This window comes from Dicentrarchus labrax, unplaced genomic scaffold (assembly GCF_905237075.1).
Source record: "Dicentrarchus labrax unplaced genomic scaffold, dlabrax2021, whole genome shotgun sequence".
Classification (NCBI taxonomy): domain Eukaryota; kingdom Metazoa; phylum Chordata; class Actinopteri; family Moronidae; genus Dicentrarchus; species Dicentrarchus labrax.
The window spans coordinates 1,374,632-1,401,971 of NW_026136704.1; the positions used below are offsets into that span (position 1 = coordinate 1,374,632).

The 27,340-nt window shown below is 40.5% G+C and overlaps 3 protein-coding genes and 4 long non-coding RNA genes across 9 annotated transcripts in view; 3 read left to right on the forward strand and 4 right to left on the reverse strand.

The window, feature by feature from the left end:
* Window positions 1–27,340, reverse strand: part of LOC127363063 (uncharacterized) — a 99,765-nt gene that overhangs the window by 7,390 nt on the left and 65,035 nt on the right. The gene's annotated exons all lie outside the window — the stretch shown is intronic.
* The window catches only part of LOC127363067 (uncharacterized), a 53,530-nt gene continuing 30,893 nt past the window's right edge, over window positions 4,704–27,340 (reverse strand). The window contains exon 2 of the long non-coding RNA XR_007884658.1: window positions 4,704–4,855. This is a non-coding gene — a long non-coding RNA (uncharacterized LOC127363067). The remainder of the gene's footprint in view (window positions 4,856–27,340) is intronic.
* Window positions 5,846–27,340, forward strand: part of LOC127363064 (uncharacterized) — an 86,525-nt gene continuing 65,030 nt past the window's right edge. The window contains exon 1 of the long non-coding RNA XR_007884655.1: window positions 5,846–6,291. This is a non-coding gene — a long non-coding RNA (uncharacterized LOC127363064). The remainder of the gene's footprint in view (window positions 6,292–27,340) is intronic.
* Window positions 8,321–10,051, reverse strand: LOC127363057 (olfactory receptor 142-like). Its single transcript, XM_051399505.1, has one exon. The coding sequence runs from the start codon at window positions 9,578–9,580 to the stop codon at window positions 8,651–8,653; it is 930 nt and encodes a 309-aa protein (XP_051255465.1). The 5' UTR covers window positions 9,581–10,051; the 3' UTR covers window positions 8,321–8,650.
* LOC127363054 (olfactory receptor 52D1-like) lies at window positions 13,638–15,883 on the forward strand. Its single transcript, XM_051399501.1, has one exon. The coding sequence runs from the start codon at window positions 14,351–14,353 to the stop codon at window positions 15,296–15,298; it is 948 nt and encodes a 315-aa protein (XP_051255461.1). The 5' UTR covers window positions 13,638–14,350; the 3' UTR covers window positions 15,299–15,883.
* Window positions 20,204–26,699, reverse strand: LOC127363065 (uncharacterized). Its single transcript, XR_007884656.1, has 2 exons — window positions 26,635–26,699; window positions 20,204–20,753 (listed from the first exon to the last, which is right to left on the reverse strand). It is a non-coding gene; the product is annotated as an uncharacterized LOC127363065 (long non-coding RNA).
* On the forward strand, window positions 24,658–25,884 carry LOC127363056 (olfactory receptor 10J5-like). Its single transcript, XM_051399504.1, has one exon. It carries the CDS (start codon window positions 24,760–24,762, stop codon window positions 25,690–25,692), a length of 933 nt encoding a protein of 310 aa, XP_051255464.1. The 5' UTR covers window positions 24,658–24,759; the 3' UTR covers window positions 25,693–25,884.

Here is a 27,340-nt window from a genome sequence, read left to right on the forward strand (position 1 = left end):
TTCCACCTTAACAATCACTGCTTCTCCCACGCTGTTGGACAGACAATGGACGTCCCGGAGGGGCTGCGAGCCGAGCTGCTGCTAACGTTAGCTCGTTAGCTTCATCCGGTTCAAATCTAGAGTTAAAAAGCACCAAGATCTAAAGAGTGGATGGTAACAATGTGGCTTCACAGTCAATGTATGACAGCTTCTGATTATTGATTATTGATTGAATCGACTCCATATAGAACATTGTTCTAGAGCTTATACGCTGTCTAATAAGGAAATATTACAGATTACAGATTTCAGTGATAACTTAATATTTTAACATGTTTAATTGTCCTAGAGAGTGGGCAGTGTGATTTCGTCATGTTTACTGTATCAGTTCACAGTAACGAGCCCCGGTGGAGCTCCTCTCTTCATCAACAGCAACTATTTCCATCTGTAACACAACAAGGCCAGACCCCAGAGGCGTCTGTGTGGACACTTGGACACTCTGGAGGCTCTAACCAGCTTCACTAACAGGCCAATTAGCACACAGGGAATCATGGGAGGTCACTTTCTGTCGCGATGGTTACTGAACAGAGAAGCTTAAGTCCTTTGCTTCTGGGGTTTATGCTCCACAGGAAAGACAGCAATGTTTAGTTTGGTAGTGTCTCCCACAGGAGTTTGGCAGCAGCCACCAAAAAAATGTTTTACTTGGAGATTAGAAAGTGAAGAGAATGGCACTTACAGGAAACTCAGATATTTAGGGTTTTAAGGGCCAATAAAGGTTTTATTTAGCATGTTTTATCCAAATAAATACTAATCAATTCAATCAATTCATCAATAATTTCTCTTTCCCCTGAAGAGTACCATCTCTAACACAATACAAGAACACAAACCAGTCTCTTAATGCTCAATATAGACTGAGCGGCAACTGCTGCAGAGTTTTTCCCTGTTTAATGTCCATGAAAAATCATGAAAATCTACATAAATGTTTATTTTTTCACACTGAAACAGAATACAATCATAGATCATCATCCTCTTAAAAGGAAGTTTTTCCTTGCCGCCATCGCCAAGTGCTTGCTCATGTTATAAGGAGTTCTGTCTAGACCTGCTATATTTGAAAAGTGTCCTGAGATAGTTATGATTTGGCGCTTTACAAATAAAATTTAATTAAATTAATTTGAATAGAACAATAAGACTGACAACTCTGTTAGCTTGGATCACAAAGTACCTTGGTCTAAACCACTGACAGTATATATAATATAATATAGATAGATAGATAGATAGATAGATAGATAGATAGATAGATATACTTTATTGATCCCAAGCTGGGAAATTGCAGTGTACCAGCAGCATTACACACAGTAACAACACACAGACATACAAAAAAAAAGCAATATAAAATGCAATATAAAAAATGTATAAATAAGCGGTCTAATTGTAGTGCAAAGTAAAAATATAAGGTGCAGTGAACAGATAAAACTTATAATTTTATATATTGGAGACTGTATTATTATGACCAGAGTTTTAGCTGTTATTGTACAGTGTAATGGCATGTGGCAGGAAAGATTTCCTGTATCTGTCCCTTCGACAGCGGAGCTGGAGCAGCCTGTGAGAGAAGGTGCTCCGCTGTCTGACCACTGTGTGATGGAGACCACGGACGAGACCAAGTACAGAGCCAGCCTTATTGATGATTTTATCAAGTCTGTTGGTGTCGCTGGCTCTGATGCTGCTGCCCCAACACACAGCAGCAAAGAAAATGGCGCTGGCAACAACCGACTGGTAGAAGATCTCCAACATCTTGCTGCACACGTTGAAGGATCTCAGCTTCCTCAGGAAATACAGTCTGCTCATCCCCTTCTGGTACACAGCCTCTGTGTTAGATTTCCAGTCCAGTCTGTTGTCGATCACCACTCCCAAGTATTTGTAGTCCTCCACCTCCTCCACCACCTCCCCCCTGATCCGTAGTGGCTGTGAAGGCGTCCTCTTCCTCCTACCGAAGTCGATCACCATCTCTCTGGTCTTGTTGACATTCAGCCTCAGGTGATTCTGTTCGGACCACTCTACAAAGTTGTCTGCCAGTAGCCTGTACTCACCCTCATCTCCCTCCCTTGTACACCCGACAACAGCTGAGCCGTCAGAAAACTTCTGCAGGTGACATGACTCAGAGTTGTACTGGAAGTCAGTGGTGTATAAGGTGAATAGGAAGGGAGAAAGCACAGTTCCCTGTGGAGCTCCTGTATCGCTGACAACCACGTCAGACAGGACACTGCCCAGACGGACAAACTGTGGCCTGCCTGTCAAGTAGTCAGTAATCCAGGAGATCATAGTGTCGTCAACACCCACCACCCACAGCTTCTCACCCATTAGCAGAGGCTGAATGGTGTTGAAAGCACTGGAGAAATCAAAGAATGTGATCCTCACAGTGCCTCCCCCACCATCCAGATGCACATGGGCTCGTTGCAGCAGGTAGATGACAGCATCATCGACTCCTAAATGGGGCTGATAGGCAAATTGCAAAGGATCCAGAAACGTCTTCACCTGTGGCCTCAGCTGGGCTAAGACCAGTCTCTCCAGGATGTTCATCACATGCGATGTTAAGGCGACTGGCCTGTAGTCTGCCGGGTCGGATGGCCTCGACTTCTTGGGGACTGGGACCAAGCAGGAGGTCTTCCACAGCAACGGGACTTTCTCCTGACTCAGGCTGAGGTTGTACAGATGTCCCAGTACAGGGGACAGCTGGCTGGCACAGGTCTTCAGGATCCTGGGTGAGATGCCATCAGGGCCTGCAGCCTTTCGCTGATGCAGTTTTTCCAGCTGCCTCGTTACCTGGCCTGTAGTCACCGTTGGGTGGGGGTTGGTGCAGATGTCATCAGTGGAGGAAGAGGAGGGGGGGCAGATGGAGAGGTGTTGTACAGGAGAATGCTGGGGGGAGGGTCGAGCCATTTGGGACAGTGTGAGTGTGTGGGGGGCTGGGGGTGTCAGAGGGGTAGCAGGAGGTGAGCTAAACCTGTTGAAAAACTGATTATACTGGTTAGCTCTATCCAGGCTCCCAGATGTCTTTCCCCTTCATCCCTGTGATGTGCTTCATGCCCGCCCACACATCCCTCACACTGTTCTGTTGGAGTTTGGCCTCCAGCTTTCTCCTGTAGTTGTCTTTGCACGTCCTCAGCATCTCTCGGAGTTCGTGCTGCACTCTCCTCTGCTCCTCTCTGTCTCCCGACCTGAAAGCCGCCTTCTTCTTGCTCAGGAGTGCCTTCAGGTCACTGGTAATCCAGGCCTTGTTATTGGAGAAGCAGTGAACAGTCTGGGGTGGCATAGTGGTGTCCTTGCAGAATCTAATATAATCTGTAATGCAGTGTCATCTTATTCATGTCCTCCCCATGTGAGTACATCCCAGTCTGTCGACTCGAAGCAGTCCTGCAATGCCTCAGCGGTCTCCTGTGTCCACTGTCCTGGTGTGCACAGGCTGCCTTCTCACAAGAGGGACATACTTGGGAGTCATCATGACCAGGTTGTGGTCTGACCTGCCGAGGGGGGAGGGCTGTGGCGTCAAATGCGTCCATGGCATTAACATATAATAAATCCAATGTTTTATTGTCTCTGGTTGGGCAGTCAACATATTGATGGAAGTTATTTAAAGTGTTGTTCAGTGAGGCATTATTAAAATCACCTGTAATAACCATGAACGCATCCGCATGTTCGGTCTGCAGTTTAGCGGTGGTGGAGCTGATGACTTCACAGGCCACCACTGCATCAGCTGACGGGGGGATGTAGACAGCGATAACAATGGTGGACGTGAACTCCCTAGGCAAATAATACGGGCGCATTCCCACAGCCAGCATTTCAATGTCCGGGGTACAGAGACGTTCCTTCACACTGACATGTCCAGGATTGCACCACCTCTCACTCACATACAGTGCAAGCCCGCCACCCTTCTTCTTCTGTTTTGTAACAGTCTCTGTCTCCACGTACCAAACTGTAACCGGGAACCTCAACGCTGCTGTCCGGGATGTGCGAGTGCAGCCAAGTTCACTGAAGCAAAAAAAGGTACACTTGTGGTATTCCCTCTGGGTCATCCCCCGATAGTCTAGGCCTATAGCAGCATAACTAAGGGATGGTTCAGGACTCATCTGATCCAGCCCTAACTATAAGCTTTATCAAATATTATTAGATTATAAGCCATTAGGCAAAACTTTCTTCAGCAGATGTCTATCTGACAGTGCTGTAGCTAAATTTAAGGAGGAGATTCCTTCAGTGTTTAATTCAATGCCATGGCTGAATTTAACAGAGTCCTACAACGACTTTAGTCCCTCTGAAATTGATAATCTTGTCGATAGTGCTACAGGCTCACTACGATCAACATTAGACTCTATCGTTCCTATAAAAAGGAAATTATTAAAACATAGGAGACTAGCACCTTGGTACAACCACCAAACCCGCCAGTTAAAACAAATAGCTAGGAAATCTGAAAGGAAATGGCGCTCTTCTAAATGATCAGAATATCGCTCAAATTGGCAAGATAATCTTAAAACTTATAGAAAGGCCCTCCGTAATGCCAGAGGAGCCTATTACTCAGCACTAATAGAAGAAAAAAGAATAACCCTAGGTTCCTCTTCAGCACTGTAGCCAGGCTGACAGAGAGTCACAGCTCTATTGAGCCACATATCCCCATAAACTTAAGTAGCAATGACTTCATGAGCTTCTTCTATAATAAAATTATTACTATTAGAGAGAAAATTAATCACCAACTGCCATCAACAGTTATCAGTGGCTCTCCAAGTTCAGGGACTTCTGCCAATGTAAACTTAGATATATATTTAGACTGTTTTTCTGCTATCGATCTTCATCAGTTAACTTCAATCATTTCTTCATCGAAGCCCTCAACCTGTCTATTAGACCCGATCCCAACTAGGCTGCTTAAAGAAGTTGTTCCCTTAATTGGCAGTTCTTTACTGGATATGATTAATCTTTCTTTATTATCAGGATATGTACCACAGTCCTTTAAAGTAGCTGTAATTAAACCCCTTCTTAAAAAGCCCACTCTTGACCCAGGGGTTTTAGCCAACTATAGACCGATTTCTAACCTCCCCTTCCTCTCTAAGATTCTGGAGAAAGTAGTCGCCAAAGAGTTGTGTGACTTTCTATATAACAATAGTTTATTTGAGGATTTTCAGTCAGGATTTAGAGTTCATCACAGCACAGAGACAGCTCTGGTTAAAGTTAATAATGACCTTCTGATTGCTTCTGACAATGGACTTGTCTCTGTACTTGTATTATTAGATCTTAGTGCTGCATTTGACACCATTGACCATAATATTCTTTTACAGAGACTTGAGCATCAAATTGGCATTAAAGGAACCGCACTAAGCTGGTTTAAGTCATATTTATCAGATCGCTTGCAGTTTGTAGACGTTAACGATGAATCTTCAATAAATACTACAGTTAGTCATGGAGTTCCACAAGGTTCTGTACTTGGACCAATACTATTTACTTTATATATGCTCCCTTTAGGCAACATTATTAGGAATCACTCCATTAACTTTCACTGTTATGCAGATGATACGCAGTTATATCTATCAATCAAGCCCGATGAAATTAATCAATTATCTAAATTACAAACATGTCTTAAGGACATAAAATCCTGGATGACCTGCAATTTTTTTATGTTAAACTCAGAAAAAAACGAAATTCTTGTTCTTAGCCCCAAAAACCTTAGAGACTCACTGTCTAAAGATATAGTTACTCTAGATGGCATTAACTTGGCCTCTAGCACCACTGTCAGGAATCTTGGAGTTATCTTTGATAAGGATTTGTCATTTAACTCCCACATAAAGCAGACCTCTAGGACTGCCTTCTTTCATTTATGTAATAATACAAAAATTAGACACATACTATCACAGACAGATGCAGAAAAACTAATCCATGCATTTGTTACTTCAAGGCTGGATTACTGCAACTCTTTATTATCAGGTTGCCCCAATAAGTCCATTAAAACAATTAATTCAGAATGCTGCAGAACGAGTACTGACAGGAACTAGAAAAGGAGATCACATCTCTCCTGTACTAGCTTCTCTGCATTGGCTACCTGTAAAATGTAGAATACAATTTAAAATCCTCCTCCTCACCTATAAAGCTCTTCATGGTCAGGCCCCTTCATATCTTAAAGAGCTCATAGTACCCTATTACCCCTCTAGAACACTATGTTCTCTGAATGCTGGGCTACTTGTGGTTCCTATAGTCTCTAAAAGTAGAACAGGAGCCAGAGCCTTCAGTTACCAAGCTCCTCTCCTGTGGAACTAGCTTCCAGTTGTGGTTCGGGAGGTGAATTTCGTTTTTTTTTTTCGAGTTTAACATCAGAAAATATCAGCTCATCCATGTTTTTATGTCCTTAAGACATGTTTGTAATTTAGATAACTGATTAATTTCATCAGTTTTGAACGATAGATATAACTGGGTATCATCTGCATACAGAGAATATTGGAACATCATGGCAGTGATAGAGTTCCCTACTCTTGAAAACAGAGAAACAACCTCCAATGTTGTCAGGAGAGTCCCAGTCACTCCAGTAATACAGGCAGCACCTACTAGCCACCAGCCCCTCCCTGCAGCACAGCCACCATCATCCAGCCAGCACCATCCCATCCATTAGTCGTCTTCCAAGAGACAGTGAGTAGAAACCTCCACCAGTGCACTTCAGAGTCCATTTAAAAAGAGACTCTTACTTGCCCTGGAAGAGGAAAACTCCAGGCCCCATCCACACTCCCAACCCCACCTCCAACAGATGTTGATTAAGTTTTTTACAAGAACTTGCTGCCATTGCTCAGGAGGCGTCCTGAAAGAAAAAGAGATAAAGATGAAAGTCCATCAGTTTTTAGCCTGTGCTATGTTCCATTTTGTGGCACGTAAAATGTTGAATTGTTGAAGTTTAATATAATTAATAAATATTTTTTTACACAACAAAACTTTATATTGGTTATTTTATAACTCACTGCTTATATCACAACTAAGTGGACTCCACTCACCTAAGTCACAATCAGGTGTTGGCCCAGTTGAACCACTTATAAATGGACATCAGGGAGCAGCTCAAACTTCCAACACATACACTGCATGAAAAACATCCATTCTGAATGAAATCTTTATGAAGTCTTGGAAGTTACAGTCTTTGCAAACTTGCAAGAAAATCATCCAATCATGGCGTGTGATTCATCATTTCAAACTGATCACAAACACCACTGACAATGTCTTTTTAATGTGAAACTACTGATTTGTTTGTCAACCCTTGTGGACAAAATACCTCACATGCACACACGTTACTGTCAGAGTCAGGATAAGTATTAACTTCACAACACCATTTTCAGAATACAAAATGAATATTGGCCAGCGGACTCACACAGCCTTGTGGTACGTTTAGTTGTAATTCTAACTTCTGAAATTGTTTAATTATATCATTATATTCTGTAACCTGCCCAGAGTTTAGTTCCATCTTCTAAATTTTCAGTTAGGGTTCAAGAGGATGCCAAATTATGTTACATATTGAAATCAAACTCCACAAAGAGCAGTCTAACTTGGATGGGTGGGTGGTTTCGTTGCTTAGTAATACATTTTATACACTGAATATGTTTACATGCACATTGATTTTCCACTATTATTCCGAATACGACAATATTCCACATAAGGGTGGTGTAAACAGCATATTCTGTTTGGATATTCTTAATTTGCCTTGATTCTGGATGGAGCATTTTCAGATTAAGACATTTGGGATATGCCAATATAAGTTTTAGGAGTATTCTTGTATACACCACATTGGTAATATGTGTCTCATTTGGGGTTTTCACAGCAGTTTGCCCGTTTATGGTCAGCTCTGTGTAGCTCTAACAAACCAACTAGCCAACAGTTTGCATTCCAAAAGAAAAGCCCACATTTCTCTCTGGAAGGAGAAACCCACCTACTGTGAAATATTTTGAAAGACTTGGATATCAACAGGTTTCTGGATGTGTGCAAATATCACAAGACCAACCTTTACAAGAAGGTGGTTGATTTAGAAAATCCTTTGATGAAAAGAGACAAAATGGCTCTTGTGATGTGAACTGTGCCTTTACCTTATTTGACCCCTACCCCAACACGTAGTATAATCTCATTACCCTGAGATATTTACTTTTGTTAAGTTTAGAAAACTACAGTCTGTAATTATGTTTAACTGTAGGAGTGTCACGCTGGCAATGTATTACAAATAAGAAAAGACATTCTCTATTCTAGAGCATTATAAATTTAAATGTTACAGCAGCACGAGAAGCAAGAAGATATGGGAAACAGACAAAAAGTGTTTGAAGTGAGGTGAAACAAATAAAAATACAATAAATAAGTTTATTAGATGAGACTCAAAAGCTACGTACAGTTTACATACAAATTATAATAGCTTAACAGTGATTTGTGCAAATATGCAGAAAATGTTAGTCTAGACATACAAAGCCGAAGGCCTCATAGTATACTCACTTGTTTATCAAATATGTAATATATATTGTAATATAGTATAAATAAAAATATATGTATATACGTGTAATTATACATCTGACACAACATGGTTCACAGTTTAAAACTGTTGTACAGCTTTATCAGGAGTTTTGTGAACATTATATTCGAGGAAACGCAGAAGCACAAATAAGAAAACCTGTGACACAACTTAACAATCTGCTTTTGAAAGCAGACTTTTACAAGTGCCACGGATTTTGGACATTTTCAGTCCGTACATTACAGGGTTGAAGAGCGGCTGGCATGTAAGAAAGTATAATGATAAAAGAATGCGCAAAATATTGGGTACATTTTTCATATTAAACCTGCTCTGTAATACTTCAAAACTAGCCCCAAAAGAAAAGTTCAAGATGGAGGCGAGGTGAGGAGTGCAGGTACTGACAGCTTTTTGTCTGGTCTGTTGTGAACCAGAAAAACAAACTAGAAGAATCTTCATATAAGTGAACATGATAAAAGTCAAAGCACCAAAGATAATGCCAAAAGTGGCAATGAGACCATATAAGTTAATTATACTGGTGTCAGAGCATGCCAGTTTGACAACAGAGTGGGTATCGCAGTAAACTTTGTTAATGATGTTCCCACACAGCTGTAAAGGAGTAGTCAAAGATAACAAAACAACCATTGCAAAACAAGGGTATAACCATGTTAGAGCAATGAGCACAGCAATCTTATTAGTTGTCATACGTGTGTTATATTGTAGAGGACAACAGATAGCGAGGTATCTGTCATAAGACATAATGGCTAAGTTTAAATATTCTACAGCTCCATAAGAGTGTACACAGAAAATCTGCAGGAAACAAAATGAAGTAGAAACAGTGTGAATGTCAGAGAGAATCTGAACCAAAAGCATTGGAAACAACCCTGTACTACCATACAGTTCATTTACAAACAGGCTGCACAGAAATATGTACATAGGTTCATGTAAGCTTCTGTTCATACAGATAATCACAATGAGCAAAAGATTGGCACAAACAATGAAAACATATAAAGATATAATTACCAGGAAATATAAGTATTTAAAATTCCCAGTGTCAAAATAGGCAGCAAGTGTGAAATAAGAAACCTGTGTGGAGTTTATCATCCTCAATTTGGTTCATACAAATTCTAACATGCACACCAAAGAATAGTTATGTTACCTTTTGTTATACATTTGTTTAAACTAAGACTGGGTTGGCATAATGTGCAACTTTAATATCGAGTACACATAAATCCTAAACAGATTCATTATCAAGGAAACAGTTTCAAACACCCTCAAAGTCAAGATAATGCTGAGGTTAGAAGTTATTAATAAAATGTCTGAGCACTGACTTGTTCTCCTGCTGTAGCCATTCGGTGATTCCATCTTAACTGAGCTCAAACTCTGCCTCAACTTCTTTTAAAGACACCCGCAGCAGTGACCTCATTGTGAAAGAAAACACGTGCACTTTTTCAAGACAGTTTAGGAAGAATCTGAACATGAAGTTGTGAACAAACTGTATCTTGTGGCCATTTTTCATTCATTCATCTTCATCCGCTTATCCGGGATTGGCAGCAGAGGACCCCAAACTTCCCGCACATCGGCCAACTCTGACTGCCTACCCAGGCCGTGGAGAAACCACCTGGTCCTCGGTCTCCCCCCGCCTTCTCCCCCCAGGAACACCTCCCTCGGGAGGCGCCCTGGAGGCATCCTCACCAGATGCCCGAACCATCTCAGCTGTCTTCTCACCCTATCCCTAAGGGAGACGACGGCCACCCTCCTGAGGAAACCCATTTCGGCCGCTTGTACCCACGATCTTGTTATTTCGATCATGACCATAGGTGATGGTAGGAACAAAGATCGACCGGTAGATCGAGAGCTTCGCCTTTCGGCTCAACTCTCTTTTGGTGACAACTGTTTGATTAAGGGACCGCAATACTGCCCCTGCTGCCCCGATTCTCTGGCCAATGTCCTGCTCCATTCTACCCTCACTCGTGAACAAAACCCTGAGGTACTTGAACTCCTTCACTTGGGGTAAGGACTCACTCCCTACCCAGAGTAGACAATCCACCGGTTTCCTGCTGAGAACCATGGCCTCCGATTTAGAGGTGCTGATCCTCATCCCAGCTGCTTGACACACAGCTGCGAACCAATCCAGTGAGTGCTGAAGGTCACAGGCCGATGATGCCATCAGGACTACATCATCCGCAAAAAGCAACGATGTAATACTCAGCCCACAGAACGGCAACCCCCTCACAACTACGCCTCGATATCCTGTCCATGAAAGTCACAAACAGGATTGGTGACAAAGCGCAGCCCTGGCGGAGGCCAACACCCACTGGAAACGAGTCCGACTTACGACCAAGAATCCGGACACAACTCGTGCTTTGGAAATACAGGCATTGGATAGCCCTGAGAAGTGACCCCCTCACCCCATACTCCCGCAGCACTTCCCACAGGATATCCTGGGGAACCCGGTCATATGCCTTCTCCAAATCCACAAAACACATGTAGACCAGATGGGCATATTCCCAGGCCCCTTCCAGTACACCTGCACTGTTCGTCTTCAATCAAAGGTTAGACAATCAACCGGACCCTCCTTTCCAGCACCTTAGAGTCAACTTTCCCAGGGAGGCTGAGTAGTGTGATGCCTCTGTAGTTTGCACACACCCTCTGGTCCCCCTTTTTAAATAGGGGAACCACCACCCCAGTCCACCACTCCTTCGGCGCTTTCCCTGACTTGAATGTTGAAAAGGCGTGTCAACCAAAACAGCCCCTCAACACCCAGAGCCTTCAGCATTTCTGGGCGAATCTCATCAATCCCCGGGGCTTTGCCACTGTGGAGTTGTTTGACTACCTCAGTGACCTCCCGTAGGGAAATTGATGTAGATCCACCATCACACTCCAGCCCTGCCTCTATCACAGAGGGCGGGTTTGTTGGTCTAGTTGGGTTCAGGAGTTCCCCAAAGTGTTCCTTCCACCGCCCAATTACCTCCTCAGTTGAGGTCAGCAGTGTCCCATCCCTGCTGTACACAGCTTGAATGCTTCCCTGCTTCCCCCTCCTGAGGTGTCGGGTGGTTTTCCAGAAGTGCCTGGGTGCCGTCTGAAAGTCCTTCTCCATGACTTCTCCGAACTTCTCCCACACCCGCTGTTTTGCATCCCTCACAGCTGCGGCCTGTCGCTACCCTGCAACTGCCTCAGGAGTCCCCTGGGATAACATATCCTGGAAGGCCTCCTTCTTCAGTCTGACGGCTTCCCTGACCACTGGTGTCCACCACCACGTTCGAGGGTTACCACCCCTTGAGGCACCCAAGGCCTTAAGACCACAGCTCACAGCCGCAGCTTCAGCAATAGAAGCTTTGAACACCAACCACTTCCCCCGCCACCTAACCCAACTCACCACCAGATGGTGATCAGTTGACAGCTCCGCCCCTCTCTTTACCCGAGTGTCCAATACATGCACCCTCAAGTCTGATGATACGATCACAAAATCGATCATAGACCTTTGGCCTAGGGTGCTCTGGTACCACGTACACTTATGAGCATCCCTATGTACGAACATGGTGTTTGTTATGGACAACCCATGACTAGCACAGAAGTCCAGTAACAACACACCGCTCGGGTTCAAATCGGGGAGGCTGTTCCTCCCAGTCACACCCCTCCAAGTGTCTCCATCATTGCCCATATGTGCGTTGAAGTCTCCCAGGAGAACGATGGAATCCCCTACTGGAGCCCCCCCCGATCGTAGGCATAGGGAGCGTAGAAGTAAGCCCCACCAGATCTAATTGATAGCGCTCCACCTCCCGCACCAGTTCCAGACGGGGGCCCCGGGCTTCCTCCGGGCCGGGTCTCTTGACATCTTCCACGTACTTCCATGGGGTCTTCTGTGAACCATTCTTAGTCTGACCACTTTGCCTTGGGAGACCCTACCAGGAGCATATTGCTCCCGACAACACAGCTCTCAGTTTCATAGAAGCACCCAAACCTCTCCACCACAGTAAGGTGATGGTTCCCGGAGAGGTCTTGTGGCCACTAAATAATCCAAAATGTGTACTATGAATACAGTAGAATTAGGAGCCACTGATGTAGTAAATTGTGACCTCAATATAATTGCCATTGCCATCCCTTGAACCCAGATGCTTTCTCTGTGCATCTCAAACAATTCAATTCAATTCAATTCAATTCACTTTTGTAGCCCATATAAATCACCTATGCAAGACCTCCTTCTACCACCTTCGTAACATTTCAAAACTCCGCCCCTTTCTGTCTCTCTCAGATGCTGAAAAGCTGGTGCATGCCTTTGTCTCCTCCAGACTGGACTACTGTAACGCACTTCTCATTGGGATTCCTAGCAAGAGTCTGCAGAGGCTTCAGTACATCCAAAACTCTGCAGCTAGGATCCTGATGAGAGTACGGAAACATGAGCACATTACCCCCATTCTCAACTCACTCCACTGGCTTCCCATCTCCCATCTTCCCAACAAATGCATGGATTAGTTTTTCTTCATCCGTCTGTGACAAGATGTGTCTAATTTTTGTAATATTACTTAAATGAAAGAATAATTCCTAATAATGTTGCCTAAAGGGAGCATATATAAAGTAAATAGTATTGGTCCAAGTACAGAACCTTGTGGAACTCCATGACTAACTGTAGTATTTATTGAAGATTCATCGTTGACGTGTACAAACAATCTGATAAGTATGACCTAAACCAGCTTAGGGCGGTTCCTTTAATGTCAATTTGATGCTCAAGGCTCTGCAATAGAATATTATGGTCAATGGTGTCAAACGCAGCACTAAGATCTAATAATACAAGTACAGAGACAAGTCCATTGTCAGAAGCAATTAAAAGGTCGTTATTAACATTAACCAGAGCTGTATCAAATTGTCATTAAAGGAACCGCACTAAGCTGGTTTAGGTCATACTTATCAGATTGTTCTCAGTTTGTACACGTCAACGATGAATCTTCAATAAATACTACAGTTTGTCATGGAGTTCCACAAGGTTCTGTGCTTGGATCAATTCTATTCGCTTTATATATGCTTCCCTGAGGCAACATTGCCAAATTGCTAATTGATAAATATAACTTGGTATCATATCCATAACAGTGTAATTCACAGAGCCTCGCCTCCAGCGCAGTAAATAAACTGCACTTAATACAGGTACCATTATCGCTAAAGGAGGCAGAGGAATAACTGACACACTGAGCAAGACAGAGCAGAGGGAGAGGGAGAAGCCATCGCTAACTGCTAATGCTAATGTAGCTAGCGTGTGCCTACATTTAAATTTTAATTGGGTAAATAGCCGCTGTAACGTGTAAAACAATACGTTTTAGCGTTCACTGGACAGAGCTACAGCAGCAAACACTGTACACAGCAGCAGGCAGTAACCGGAAATGACACAGTATTTAGTGCACACAAATTAGTCTACAACAAACAATGTGTACTACAGAATTTTCTTTAATTAAACAATAGTATCAATCAGTGGGGCCTTCCATAAGGAGATTACACTGCTGCTGTGGGTGTCTTCTACCCTGAAAAGCTTAAAAGGAGCAGAAACAGAGTTGCGGTTCAGTTACGATGGGCTCACTATGTCTCAGCAGACAGCAAGACAGCAGATGATTACACAAATTAACACAATGTCACAAACTTTGTTACATAGTTTATTAGCATTATTTTGACTTTGAAAAGGACACGGTCCATTTGGTAAAATTGTTGCTGTGAGAATGAATTTGTTGAGTCTTACTACAATAATTTATGTTCATGTGTGCTTGATCTGTCAGCTTTACATTGTACCAAACAAGCACAGCTTTAAAACTGGTAAATTTTAACAACCCTTTGGATAACAAAAGTAACATTATTGTTTCATGTGATCAGTTAACGAAACAGAGGATCATGATAAACTCTACACAGTTTTCATATTTCACACTTGCTGCCTACTTGGACAGCGGGCTGTTACAATACTTATGTTTCCTGTGTGTTCTGTGTATATATTTTTTTGCTGTTTGTGCCAATCTTTTGCTCATTGTGATTATCTGTATGAACAGAAGCTTACATGAACCTATGTACATATTTCTGTGCAGCCTGTTTGTAAATGAACTGTATGGTAGTACAGGGTTGTTTCCAATGCTTCTGGTTCAGATTCTCTCTGACATTCACACTGTTCCTGTTCCCTTTTGTTTCCTGCAGATTTTCTGTGTGTACTCATATGCAGGTGTAGAATTTTTCAACTTAGCTGCGATGTCTTTTGATAGATACCTTGCTATCTGTTGCCCTTTACAATATAACACACATATGACATCTAACAAAGTTTTCATTATAATTGCTCTCATATGGTTCCTCATATTTCTTGTAAATTTAGTTGGACTCTTTTTGATTGTTCCTTTACAGCTGTGTGGGAACATCATTAACAAAGTGTACTGTGATAACCACTCTATTGTGAAACTGGCCTGCTACGACACCACAGTCAATACTGTCTACGGACTGTTTGTTAGTGCGTTCTCAGTCTTTGGCCCTCTCATTTTAATTCTTTACACTTACATAAAAATTCTCAGTGTTTGTTTTTCTGGTTCTAAACAGACCAGACAAAAAGCCGTCAGTACCTGCACTCCTCACCTCGCCTCCCTGCTGAACTTTTCTTTTGGAGTTTGTTTTGAAATATTACAGAGCAGATTTAATATGAACAGTGTACCAAATGTGTTGCGCATTTTTTTGTCGTTATACTTTCTAACATGTCCACCACTCTTCAACCCTGTAATGTATGGACTGAATCTGTCCAAAATCCGTGTAGCATGTAATAGTCTGATTTCATATGTGCGTCATAACAGTCATCTAACAGATTAGTCTGTTGTCTTTTACCAGGCACGCAGTATTTTATGTAGAACTGTGCTTTGTGTTATAATTTAAAAAAAAAACATATTTACTCCTGTTTTGCTTTTTTAAGCACAGAGAATACTGACTTTAAAACAATTTTAGAAACAGTTGCCTTCACTATGTTGTTTTTTAGATTTGCGTTCAATAGCAGAAGGAAATTCAAGAGCCAATTGTAGTCTGCAAAAAGCATGTTTAACATTTTACTGAGACAGATTTACTCATTGGAGTGGCAATACTCATAATCACTCATGTATAATTACAGGCAGTTGCTTTGACTTTGGTCCGAATTTCATAATTACAAATGATCCAATTGATAAAGGTCAAGACAGAGGTCAGATACCTTTTGTTGATGTGCTCCAGTCTGAAAACAGATTTTTGGCAGAAAAAAATTATCCTGAGATGATGAAAACAATAATAATAATAATGATAATATCTATCTGCTATCCTGTGTTTTGTATTGTTCTCTAGTGTGTTTGGTGTTTCTCCTCAGAGTGGTACTGTGAGTTCAGGGTTGAAAACAAATAAAAGAGGCTGTGGTTGGTCCTTACACAAGTATCCATGTCCCATTTATTATTTTCTTATTAAACAACTAAGGTTGATTTTATGCCATTTTGAATTTTGTCAAATGTTAGAGCTGGCCCTTAAGGTTTACCCAGATGCTGTGGGAATGGCTTATATTGTATGACACTTCCAAATGTCACATTTGGAAGTGCAACCACATTTGGTGTACATAAGATGTCTGAGTAATCATGACAAATTTGGTGCCATTTGGCCTATAGGTGGTGCTATAGCAGGCTCAACTAATCTAACTATGAGAAAGGAATGTCTGTCTGTATGTATGTATGTGTGTATGACTTTCCTTAGCATATCAAGAACCGTTCATCCAATCGTCCACACACTGTATTGCTGAGCACCCAAGAGAGTGCAGTGTCAAGTGCGAAGTCAATCCGATGAGTGGTCCTTGAGAACACTGCAAGCAGGAAGTCCAGGGGCCAAACAAGCATGTGTGTATATATTTGTGTGATTTATACCAGAAAAACCACACAGCAGCTTCACTCCTGAATCCTGCAGGATGTCGTTGTAATTCAGGTCCAGCTCTCTCAGATGGGAGGGGTTGGACTTCAGAGCTGAGACCAGAGAAGAACAGCTGATCTCTGACAAACTGCAGAGCCTCAATCTGAATAAAGAATAAAAGATGTGAGTTTAGAAGACAATGTTCCTGCTTGAAATGATTCAGTGTTTAATAATCTGTTCAGAGCTGAAGAAGGTTTACAATGTACAAGTTTAGAAAATGGAAACTCCAAACACCTGAACCCAACAGGATGCAGGTTGCAAACTGTAAAATACAAAGAGTGAAAAAGAGCTCTCATTAATATTAATGACAACGTGCTGCTGCTTCAATAAAGACGTAGTGACTTCAGCTCTTAACCTCTGCCATTAGGGACGGACTGATACACTCACACTCTGTGTGTAAGATCATTGGTGCCCCACTCCCTTCCCTGCAAGACATATACATCACCCGCCTTACCCGTAAAGCTACCTCGATGGTGAGCGACGCAAGCCACCCTGCACACAGTCTGTTCAGCCTCCTGCCGTCTGGAAGAAGGTATAGGAGCCTCCGTGCCCGCTCCACCATACTCACTAAAAGCTTCATCCACCAAGCTGTCAGGAAGCTAGATTCTCTCCCCAGCCACATCCTCCAGGCTGTCAAAAAGCTGAACCCCCCCAAAAAAAATCACTCCGGAAACTGGACAAAGTGTCTCCTGCACTACTATTATTATTAGTTTTACCATTACTATCACCACATACCACATAGATTAAAATTGGCTGCTATTTATTTATTACTGTACTGTTTATACTGTATACTGTTTATACTGTTTACTGTATACTGCATACTGTTTATACTGGCTGCTATTTATTTATTACTATACTGTTTATACTGTTTACTGTATACTGCATACTGTTTATACTGGCTGCTATTTATTTATTACTATACTGTTTATACTGTTTACTGTTTACTGTATACTGCATACTGTTTATACTGGCTGCTATTTATTTATTACTATACTGTTTATACTGTTTACTGTATACTGCATACTGCATACTGTTTATACTGGCTGCTATTTATTTATTACTATACTGTTTATACTGTTTACTGTTTACTGTATACTGCATACTGTTTATACTGGCTGCTATTTATTTATTACTATACTGTTTATACTGTTTACTGTTTACTGTATACTGCATACTGTTTATACTGGCTGCTATTTATTTATTACTATACTGTTTATACTGTTTACTGTATACTGTTTACTGTATACTGCATACTGTTTATACTGGCTGCTATTTATTTATTACTATACTGTTTATACTGTTTACTGTATACTGTTTACTGTATACTGCATACTGTTTATACTGGCTGCTATTTATTTATTACTATACTGTTTATACTGTTTTTTTTACTGACTGTTCTTTTGCAATGTTACTGTTGCAAATATATCTTACATAATTTTTCTGCTGCTATTACCATCTGCCTTTTTGCACTACCATAAGTATTGTATAAGTATCGTATTGTATATTTTATATTATTGTATATTTTATATTTTATTGTCTGTTGTGAAATTGAATGTTTAAATTTTAGTATATTTAGTATTAGGTTATATATATATTTTACAGAAGTAGTTCATTAAAGAGCAAACTGAAACCGTTACACACAGAATCAGAACAGCTGATCTGAGGAAGAGCCAAACTAGCAAATACATCTGAAACTGATTCTTTCAGATTTTCAATAGTTGCAAATCTTAACTGTGACTTCAACGTGATAATTAGGCGGTTTAAAAGTTAGTATCAGTCCTCTTAGATTACATTACAGCTTTTTTAGTGACTGACAGCTGTCACAGATACTGAGAGGAAGATGGATGAGGGATTTCTCTTTGTCAGGGTCATAAAGAGTTTAATCAGTTTAGTCAGCAAATATAGTTTAGAATTAAAGCTGCAAGCAGCGATGAACGGGCCCTCGCCCTCCGCGCAACTCGGGGTGTGCTGCGGCCGCGTCACGTGCCAGCGTAACGCGTGCGAAGCAAAACATGAAAAATTTCACGTAAATCAGATAAAAAACCACTACGCAACGCTTCCTGTCCAAATCTGAAGTCGATCCGATCAATTCCCTAGGAGGAGGAGTTCAAATACAACGTGTGCAAATCGCCAGAAATGACCGCTAAATCCAAAATGGCCAACTTCCTGTTGGGTTTGGGATACGGCAACTGACGTGTGCCATGTTTCATGAGTTTTTGAGCATGGGAAAGCCTCCAAATATGCGTTTGTTTGGGAGGAAGAAAAAGAAAGAGAATTCCTTTAATTACAATAGCGCCTTCACACGGTCTAATAAACAAACATGACACTGTCATTGAAAATTAGTCAAATAAATGAAATACATCATTTGTTATATAATGAGTCTTACTTTGAGTCTGAGGGTCCAGGTTCATTACTGAAGTATGGAGTTTCATATTTGGATCGGTTACTTTTCATAGACAGCTGGACTCTGGAGATTCTGCTCTCTGTCTGTTAGACTGAATTCTGCAAACACCAACATGTTTTCATTCCTGTCACTTGAATCTTTGATTAGCTTCTCAAATTACTTTGTCATCAGATAATTTATCAAGGTACGGCCCACGGGCCAGTAGCAGCAAACATTTTGTATGCCCCCGAAATGTGATGGTTTATTTGGCAACCCATTAACTTGTGGGCAGCCCCCTTTCACTGTTCCCCTTCCGCTGTGTACAGACTGACAATCGCTCTGCAGAGAGAGGCAGAGAGAGAGAGAGAGAGAGAGAGAGAGAGAGAGAGAGAGAGAGAGAGATCAGTTCTCTTACTGTGTCTGAGGGTCCAGGTTCATTCCTGAACTCTGGAGGATCATGTTTGGACCGGTCACTCTTCAGATATTTAAGTGTTTATTAATGTACAGTATTTGTCAAACATTGGAATGTTTCCCATGAAGACGTATTATAAAAGCATGTTTTACTATATTATCATTCAGTATCTGTTTATACAGCAGCATTCACTTACAGCTAGAGTTATAGTTGTTAATAAATACAATAATAATCACAATGCGTACAACACATTGCAGTGTGTTATTAAGTATTTTTTTGTCTATGTTTATACAGTGCTTATAAATGCTAAATAAGCGTCTTTTAATAAAGTGTGGCTATGTACATGACAATGTATCATGATAAATGGCGATGAGGTTATTTTAACAACATTGTGCCACGAAAAAGGCCTTTTTGTTTGTACAACTTCAGCGAAGCAGCCCCGGCATCACATTTCACATACACGCACAGAAATCAGTAAGCACATAAGCATCATATCCAGCCTCTTGGACCCATACCCCAGACCCAACAGGAAGTCAGCCATTTTGAATTTAATGTGCAATTTTGGCGAATTTCTTACCATTTCCAGGCATTGTAACGTTAGTGAATAATCCGCCCAAAACTTCACATGTTTGAGTCCTGTCCTGAACACACTACATGCCAATATTCAGACATAGCACCACAGAAAGTAAGTCTTAATGATCATCTGCTTTACGTACGTTTTTGCACAGCGTGGTGTATGTGTGATACACAGCCACATGACACTGCCAGAGCACACCCCAACGCATGTGGACTGCGAGGGGCCCATTCATCACGGCTTGCTGCTTTAATTACTAATTACTAACTTATTATTTCTGTCATTACATCTCATTATATATAAGTAGCCTCCATACTTATGGAAGAAAAAGGTTGAAGTTGGTCCCCCTGACAAGCAGAGGGCAGTGCTCTGAGAGAGATCCACCAAATCTAGAAACTCAGCTAGTCTATTGTTCCATCAATTCAATTTCAATTCAATTCAATTCAATTTTATTTGTATAGCGCCAATTCATAACAGAAGTTATCTCAGGACACTTTTCAAATAGAGCAGGTCTAGACCGAACTCTTTAACATTAATTACAGAGACCCAACAGTACCACCATGAGCAAGCACTTGGCGACAAGGGCAAGGAAAACTGCCTGTTAAAAGGCAGAAACCTAGGACAGATCCTCCGGCTCTAGGTGGGTGGTCGTCTGTCTCGACCAGTTGGGGTGAGAGAGAGAGAGAGAGAGAGAGAGAGAGAGAGAGAGAGAGCGACAGACAGACAGACAGGTGCACAGCAACAACAGTATTGGCAATGGCAGTCAAGCAGGACCATGGCAGGAGGCTCCACCAGGATCCATGAGAACCTGCGAGACGGAAAGCACAAGAACTCCGGGGAAGAAGTGGAGTTAGTAACATGCATTAAAGGGACATGAATGAGTGCAGAAAGAGAGAGGAAGAGAGTAGCTCAGTGCACCATGGGAAATCCCCCGATAGTCTAGGCCTATAGCAGCATAACTAAGGGATGGTTCAGGACTCACCTGATCCAGCCCTAACTATAAGCTTTATCAAGAGGAATGTCTTAAGCCTACTCTTGAATGTGGTGAGGGTGTCTGCCTCCCGAACCACAACTGGAAGCTGGTTCCACAGGGAGGGCTTGGTAACTGAAGGCTCTGGCTCCTGTTCTACTTTTAGAGACTATAGGAACCACAAGTAGCCCAGCATTCAGAGAACGTAGTGTTCTAGTGGGGTAATAGGGTACTATGAGCTCTTTAAGATATGAAGGGGCCTGACCATGAAGAGCTTTATAGGTGAGGAGGGTATTTTAAATTCAATTCTACATTTTTAGGGAGCCAATGCAGAGTAGCTAGTACAGGAGAGATGTGATCTCTTTTTCTAGTTCCTGTCAGTACTCGTGCTGCAGCGTTCTGAATTAATTGGAGCGTTTTAATGGACTTATTGGGGCAACCTGATAATAAGAGTTGCAGTAATCCAGCCTTGAAGTAACAAATGCATGGATTCGTTTTTCTGCATCTGTCTGTGATAGTATGTGTCTAATTTTTCTAATATTACGTAAATGAAGAAGGCAGTCCTAGAGGTCTGCTTTATGTGGGAGTTAAATGACAAATCCTGATCAAAGATAACTCCAAGATTCCTGACAGTGGTGCTAGAGGCCAAGTTAATGCCATCTAGAGTGACTATATCTTTAGACAGTGAGTCTCTAAGGTTTTTGGGGCCAAGAACAAGAATTTCGGTTTTTCTGAGTTTAACATCAGAAAATTGCAGGTCATCCAGGATTTTATGTCCTTAAGACATGTTTGTAATTTAGATAATTGATTAATTTCATTGGGTTTGATTGATAGATATAACTGCGTATCATCTGCATAACAGTGAAAGTTAATGGAGTGATTCCTAATAATGTTGCCTAAAGGGAGCATATATAAAGTAAATAGTATTGGTCCAAGTACAGAACCTTGTGGAACTCCATGACTAACTTTAGTATTTATGGAGGATTCATCGTTAACATGTACAAACTGAGAACGATCTGATAAGTATGACTTAAACCAGGTTAGGGCAGTTCCTTTAATGCCAATTTGATGCTCAAGTCTCTGTAAAGAATATCATGGTCAATGGTGTCAAATGCAGCACTAAGATCTAATAATACAAGTACAGAGACAAGTCCATTGTCAGAAGCAGTCAGAAGGTCATTATTAACTTTAACCAGAGCTGTCTCTGTGCTATGATGAACTCTAAATCCTGACTGAAAATCCTCAAATAAACTATTGTTATGTAGAAAGTCACACAACTCTTTGGCGACTACTTTCTCCAGAATCTTAGAGAGGAAGGGGGAGGTTAGAAATCGGTCTATAGTTGGCTAAAACCCCTGGGTCAGAGTAGACTTTTTAAGAAGGGGTTTAATTACAGCTACTTTAAAGGACTGTGGTACATATCCTGATAATAAAGAAAGATTAATCATATCCAGTAAAGAAGTGCCAATTAAGGGAACAACTTCTTTAAGCAGCCTAGTTGGGATCGGGTCTAACAGACAGGTTGATGGCTTCGATAAAGAAATGATTGAAGTTAACTGATGAAGATCGATAGCAGAAAAACAGTCTAAATATACATCTAAGTTTACATTGACAGAAGTCCCTGAACTTGGAGAGCCACTGATAACCGTTGATGGCAGTTGGTGATTAATTTTTTCTCTAATAGTAATAATTTTATTATAGAAGAAGCTCATGAAGTCATTGCTACTTAAGTTTATGGGGATATGTGGCTCGATAGAGCTGTGACTCTCTGTCAGCCTGGCTACAGTGCTGAAGAGGACCTAGGGTTGTTCTTATTTTCTTCTATTAGTGCTGAGTAATAGGCTCCTCTGGCATTACGGAGGGCCTTTCTATAAATCTTAAGATCATCTTGCCAATTTGAGCGATATTCTGATAATTTGGAAGAGCGCCATTTCCTTTCAGATTTCCTAGCTATTTGTTTTAACTGGCGGGTTTGGTGGTTATACCAAGGTGCTAGTCTCCTATGTTTTAATAATTTCCTTTTTATAGGAGCGATAGAGTCTAATGTTGATCGTAGTGAGCCTGTAGCACTATCGACAAGATTATCAATTTCAGAGGGACTAAAGTTGTTATAGGACTCTGTTAAATTCAGACATGGCATAGAATTAAACACTGAAGGAATCTCCTCCTTGAATTTAGCTACAGCACTGTCAGATAGACATCTGCTGTAGGAAGTTTTGCCTAATGGCTTATAATCTAATAGTATGAATTCAAAAGTTATCAAATAATGGTCAGATAGGAAAGGATTATGTGGGAAGACTATTAAATGTTCAATAGCAATGCCATATGATAGAACAAGGTCAAGAGTGTGATTAAAACAATGAGTTGGTTTATTTACACTCTGACGAAGCCATTGAGTCTATTAATGATATAAATGCATTACTAAGGCTGTCATTGTCAACATCCACATGAATATTAAAATCACCTACAATAATTACTTTATCTGATTTAAGGACTAAGCTCTGAAAATTCAGATATAAAGTCAGAGTACGGTCCAGGAGCGCGGTACACTATAACAAATAGAACTGGCTGCAGTGTTTTCCAGTTTGGGTGAGAAAGGCTAAGAACAAGGCTTTCAAATGAATTATAATTTAGTTTAGGTTTAGGGTCCTCCTCGGCCTGTGCCTCGAGGAATGTGAGTATTAATATGACTGGGGGGGGTGGATTCATTTAGGCAAACATACTCCTTGTGGGACAACCAGGTCTCAGTAAGACAAAGTAAATCAATATCATAATCTGATATTAATTCATTCACTAAAACAGCTTTAGAGGACAGAGACCTGATATTTAACAGCCCACATTTCATTCTCTTATTTTGTGCTACTGAGGAGTTGGTTTTAATTTTTATTAGATTTTTATGTTGAACTCCTCTTGTTTTTATTTCTTTAAATAGTTTAGGTGGTCGGGGGACAGACACAGTCTCTATGGGGTTTTGGGTGGGTGACTGTTCTAAAGAAAGCGCAGAGTGTGTAAGACAGCAGCTCTGCTTCCTGGTCCTAACTCTGGACTGTCAGGTTTTAGAGATAAACTTCGCCATATTTCTAGATAAGAGAGCCGCTCCATCCAAAGTGGGATGGATGCCGTCTCTCCTAATCAGACCAGGTTTTCCCCAAAAAGGCTTCAAACTGAAGTTTCATTGAATAATACTGTTTGTGTTCAGTTGAGTCTGTGTATTTTTTTAAAACTAGGCCTGACTTCAGTTGCTTGTGCACACAACTAGTCTGTTAGATATTTCAGTCTTTTTAGTTCCGGGTCCCACTATTTCTGTGGCATTTGTTGGTGTCAGCCAGGTTTCCCGTCAGTATCTCAGTATGATGAGATGTGGTTGCAATCACAACAATTAACGCAACTTGAACCAGTCCCTGTGAATCCTGCGTGATCTTGCAATTTTGTCCAATCACTGCAACTTTTCTGCAAATTTGCTAAATTATTGTAGTTTCCGGAAAATTTCACCAATCAAAGCAGTCACCAAACTACTAATGATTTTATGCTCACTGTAACGAGACACTTCCTCCCGCAATTTCATTGTAAAAAATATGCTTACAAACATCACAACTTGCATTGCAACTGCTGTGAAATCAGATGACACTGTATTAAAGCTTTTTAATTACTTTCATTTTTGGATTGAAAATGACAAAAATCATTATTCGGTTATCAAACAATTTCCAATTAATTTTCTTTTTAATCAAATGATAAATGACTATTAATAATTAATTAATGAATAAGAACGACAGAAACTATGTATGTTTTCTTGTTTTTTTCAGACATCAGTTAAACGTGTCCTTTGGTAATGAGGTAATGACTGTTGATGTACACAGCTAACCTGAAAAGTATAAAAGAAGCAGAAGCAGAGTTTCAGCTCAGTTAGGAAGGAGTCTGAGCAGATGAATATGAGTGTACATTTGACATTTAAATTAGTAAAAATCTATACAAATAAATGTAGCATTGCAAATTGTTCATCCTGTGCAAACTTAAACAGATGATCATGACAAACTCTTCACAGGTTTCATATTTTACTTTGGCTGCTTACTCTGATATTGGGCTCTTTAAATACTTCATTTTCATGATTGTTATGTTATTATATATTTTAATTGTTTGTGCCAATCTTTTGCTCATTGTGATTATCTGTATGAACAGAAGCTTACATGAACCTATGTACATATTTCTGTGCAGCCTGTTTGTAAATGAACTGTATGGTAGTACAGGGTTGTTTCCAATGCTTCTGGTTCAGATTCTCTCTGACATTCATATTATTTCTGCTCCCTTTTGTTATGTGCAGATTTTCTGTTTGTATACTTATGTAAATGTACAGTTTTATAGTTTAGCAGTCATGTCTTATGACAGATATCTTGCTATTTGTTATCCTCTACAATATAACACACGTATGACATCTAATAAGGTAGCCGTGCTTATTGCTCTATCATGGTTTTTCCCTCTTCTTGCGATTGTTGTCATGATATCATTAAATACCTCTTTACAGCTGTGCGGTCACATTATTAACAGACTGTACTGTGACAATTACTCTATTGTGAAATTAGCATGCTATGACAATACAGTCAATAATGTGTATGGATTAATTTACACTTTCACTGTATTATTTGGTCTTACAGTACTTATCTTGTACACTTACATTAGGATTCTTCGAGTTTGTTTTTCTGGTTCCAAACAGACCAGACAGAAAGCTGTCAGTACCTGCACACCTCACCTCGCTTCTCTGCTTAACTTTTCCTGTGGCTGTTTCCTTGAAATAGTGCAGAGCAGATTGAATATGAGCAATGCACCGGTTATACTGCGCATTTTTTTATCTTTATACTTTCTGATTTGCCAGCCGCTGTACAACCCACTTCTATATGGACTGAATTTGACAAAAATCCACATAATCTGTAAAAATATTTTATTTGGTGAAATGTAACGTATTGTTGTTGAAAGTTACATACCGGTAGTTTCTTTTTCTTCCATTGTGTTGAAATCTAAAATGTTATGACTGTTTATTGTTTCCCTACATTATGATATTGTGAAAGCAACAGCTTCACCAACTTGAAAAAAAAAGCAAAAATGTGTTTTGATGTAACCAAAGTTGACAATAAAGTTGTTCTTAATACTACTATAAGTGTTGCTGTTTTAACCTTGTTTATCTTATAATATTGTCACCCTAAAAGAACTGGTCTAAGTCACTGGTTTGTAAACTATGGTATATGTACCTCTGGAGGTACTTGAAGAAATATTTTTTTAACTTTAAATAAATTAATTTAAAAACATATAATCATATAAAAAAGCACATAAATTAATATAAATATAAAAAAATACTACATAAATGTAAACTATCCGAGCACTAAAAAGTAATTCAAAATAAGTTTAGCATTTCCTGTTCTATTTATTCATTTATGAATGTCACATCATCCATGATGTTAAAATGTGATTGTAAGATAGTGAGCGGAGGTCAGATGAATGGTTCAAAAACAGAAACTGTTTGCCATATCGCTGACTTTGGAACCAGGAGCAGGACACTCTGCTGTTCTAACAAGGAGTGGTGATACTCATAAGACCCTTGTGACCCAAGATAGTTCCTGGGAAGAAGGCTCTGACCATCATCAGTGATTATGCACCAGACAGCAGTTATATAATAAAAATAAAAATTCTTATTCTTCTTAACAAGGTTACAAAGTTCTGTGTTGCAGCACTTGTTGTAACACACATGTAACACAAAATAAGTCAAGTGAAGTTAGTAACATGCATTAATGGAACATGAATGAGTGCAGAAAGAGAGAGGAAGGGAGGAGCTCAGTGCACCATGGGAAATCCCCCGATAGTCTAGGCCTATAGCAGCATAACTAAGGGATGGTTCAGGACTCACCTGATCCAGCCCTAACTATAAGCTTTATCAAAGAGGAATGTCTTAAGCCTACTCTTGAATGTGGTGAGGGTGTCTTGCCAAACTGAGTGATATTCTAATAATTTGGAAGAAGGCCATTTCCTTTCAAATTTCCACTAATTGGTGGGTTTGCTGATTATACCACGGTGCTAGCCTCTTATGTTTTAATATCTTCTTTTTTAGGAGGGGCAATAGAGTCAAGTGTTGTTCACCGTGAGCCTGAAGCACTATTAACAAGATAATCAATTTAGGGGGGACTAAGGTTATTTTAGGAGTCCTCTGTTATTTTGAGACATGATATTGAATTATATTTAGCTATAGCTTTAGCTGTGATTAAACATATTTGGTAGATTTATTTACACTCTTTTGCCCCAATTCAGCGAATATGCTTAAAAAAAGCTCTGTAGGATGTACTAGTGATTTATTTTAGGCACATCCAGAAATGGCACTAGTGGGTCACCTACACCATCACATTTTGAAGCGGAGGGCCACTGCTCAACATCAGCATTTGATGAGTTGGGAGTAATAATAATAATAATAACCATAATATTGGTTAGAAAAATGACAATATGGAACTTTCCATAAATCTAGATAAAGCAGTATTTTAACCAGACTTGACATTCGCTGGAGCACAAGAGCTGACTCTGCACTGTTGGTAAGTAAAGACAAACAGTAAATGTGCCATAAA

Coding starts and splice junctions, on each gene's coding strand:
- LOC127363057 (XM_051399505.1), bottom strand. CDS start 9,580: ATGATAAACTCCACACAGGTTTCTTATTTCACACTTGCTGCCTATTTT.
- LOC127363054 (XM_051399501.1), top strand. CDS start 14,351: ATGATAAACTCTACACAGTTTTCATATTTCACACTTGCTGCCTACTTG.
- LOC127363056 (XM_051399504.1), top strand. CDS start 24,760: ATGATCATGACAAACTCTTCACAGGTTTCATATTTTACTTTGGCTGCT.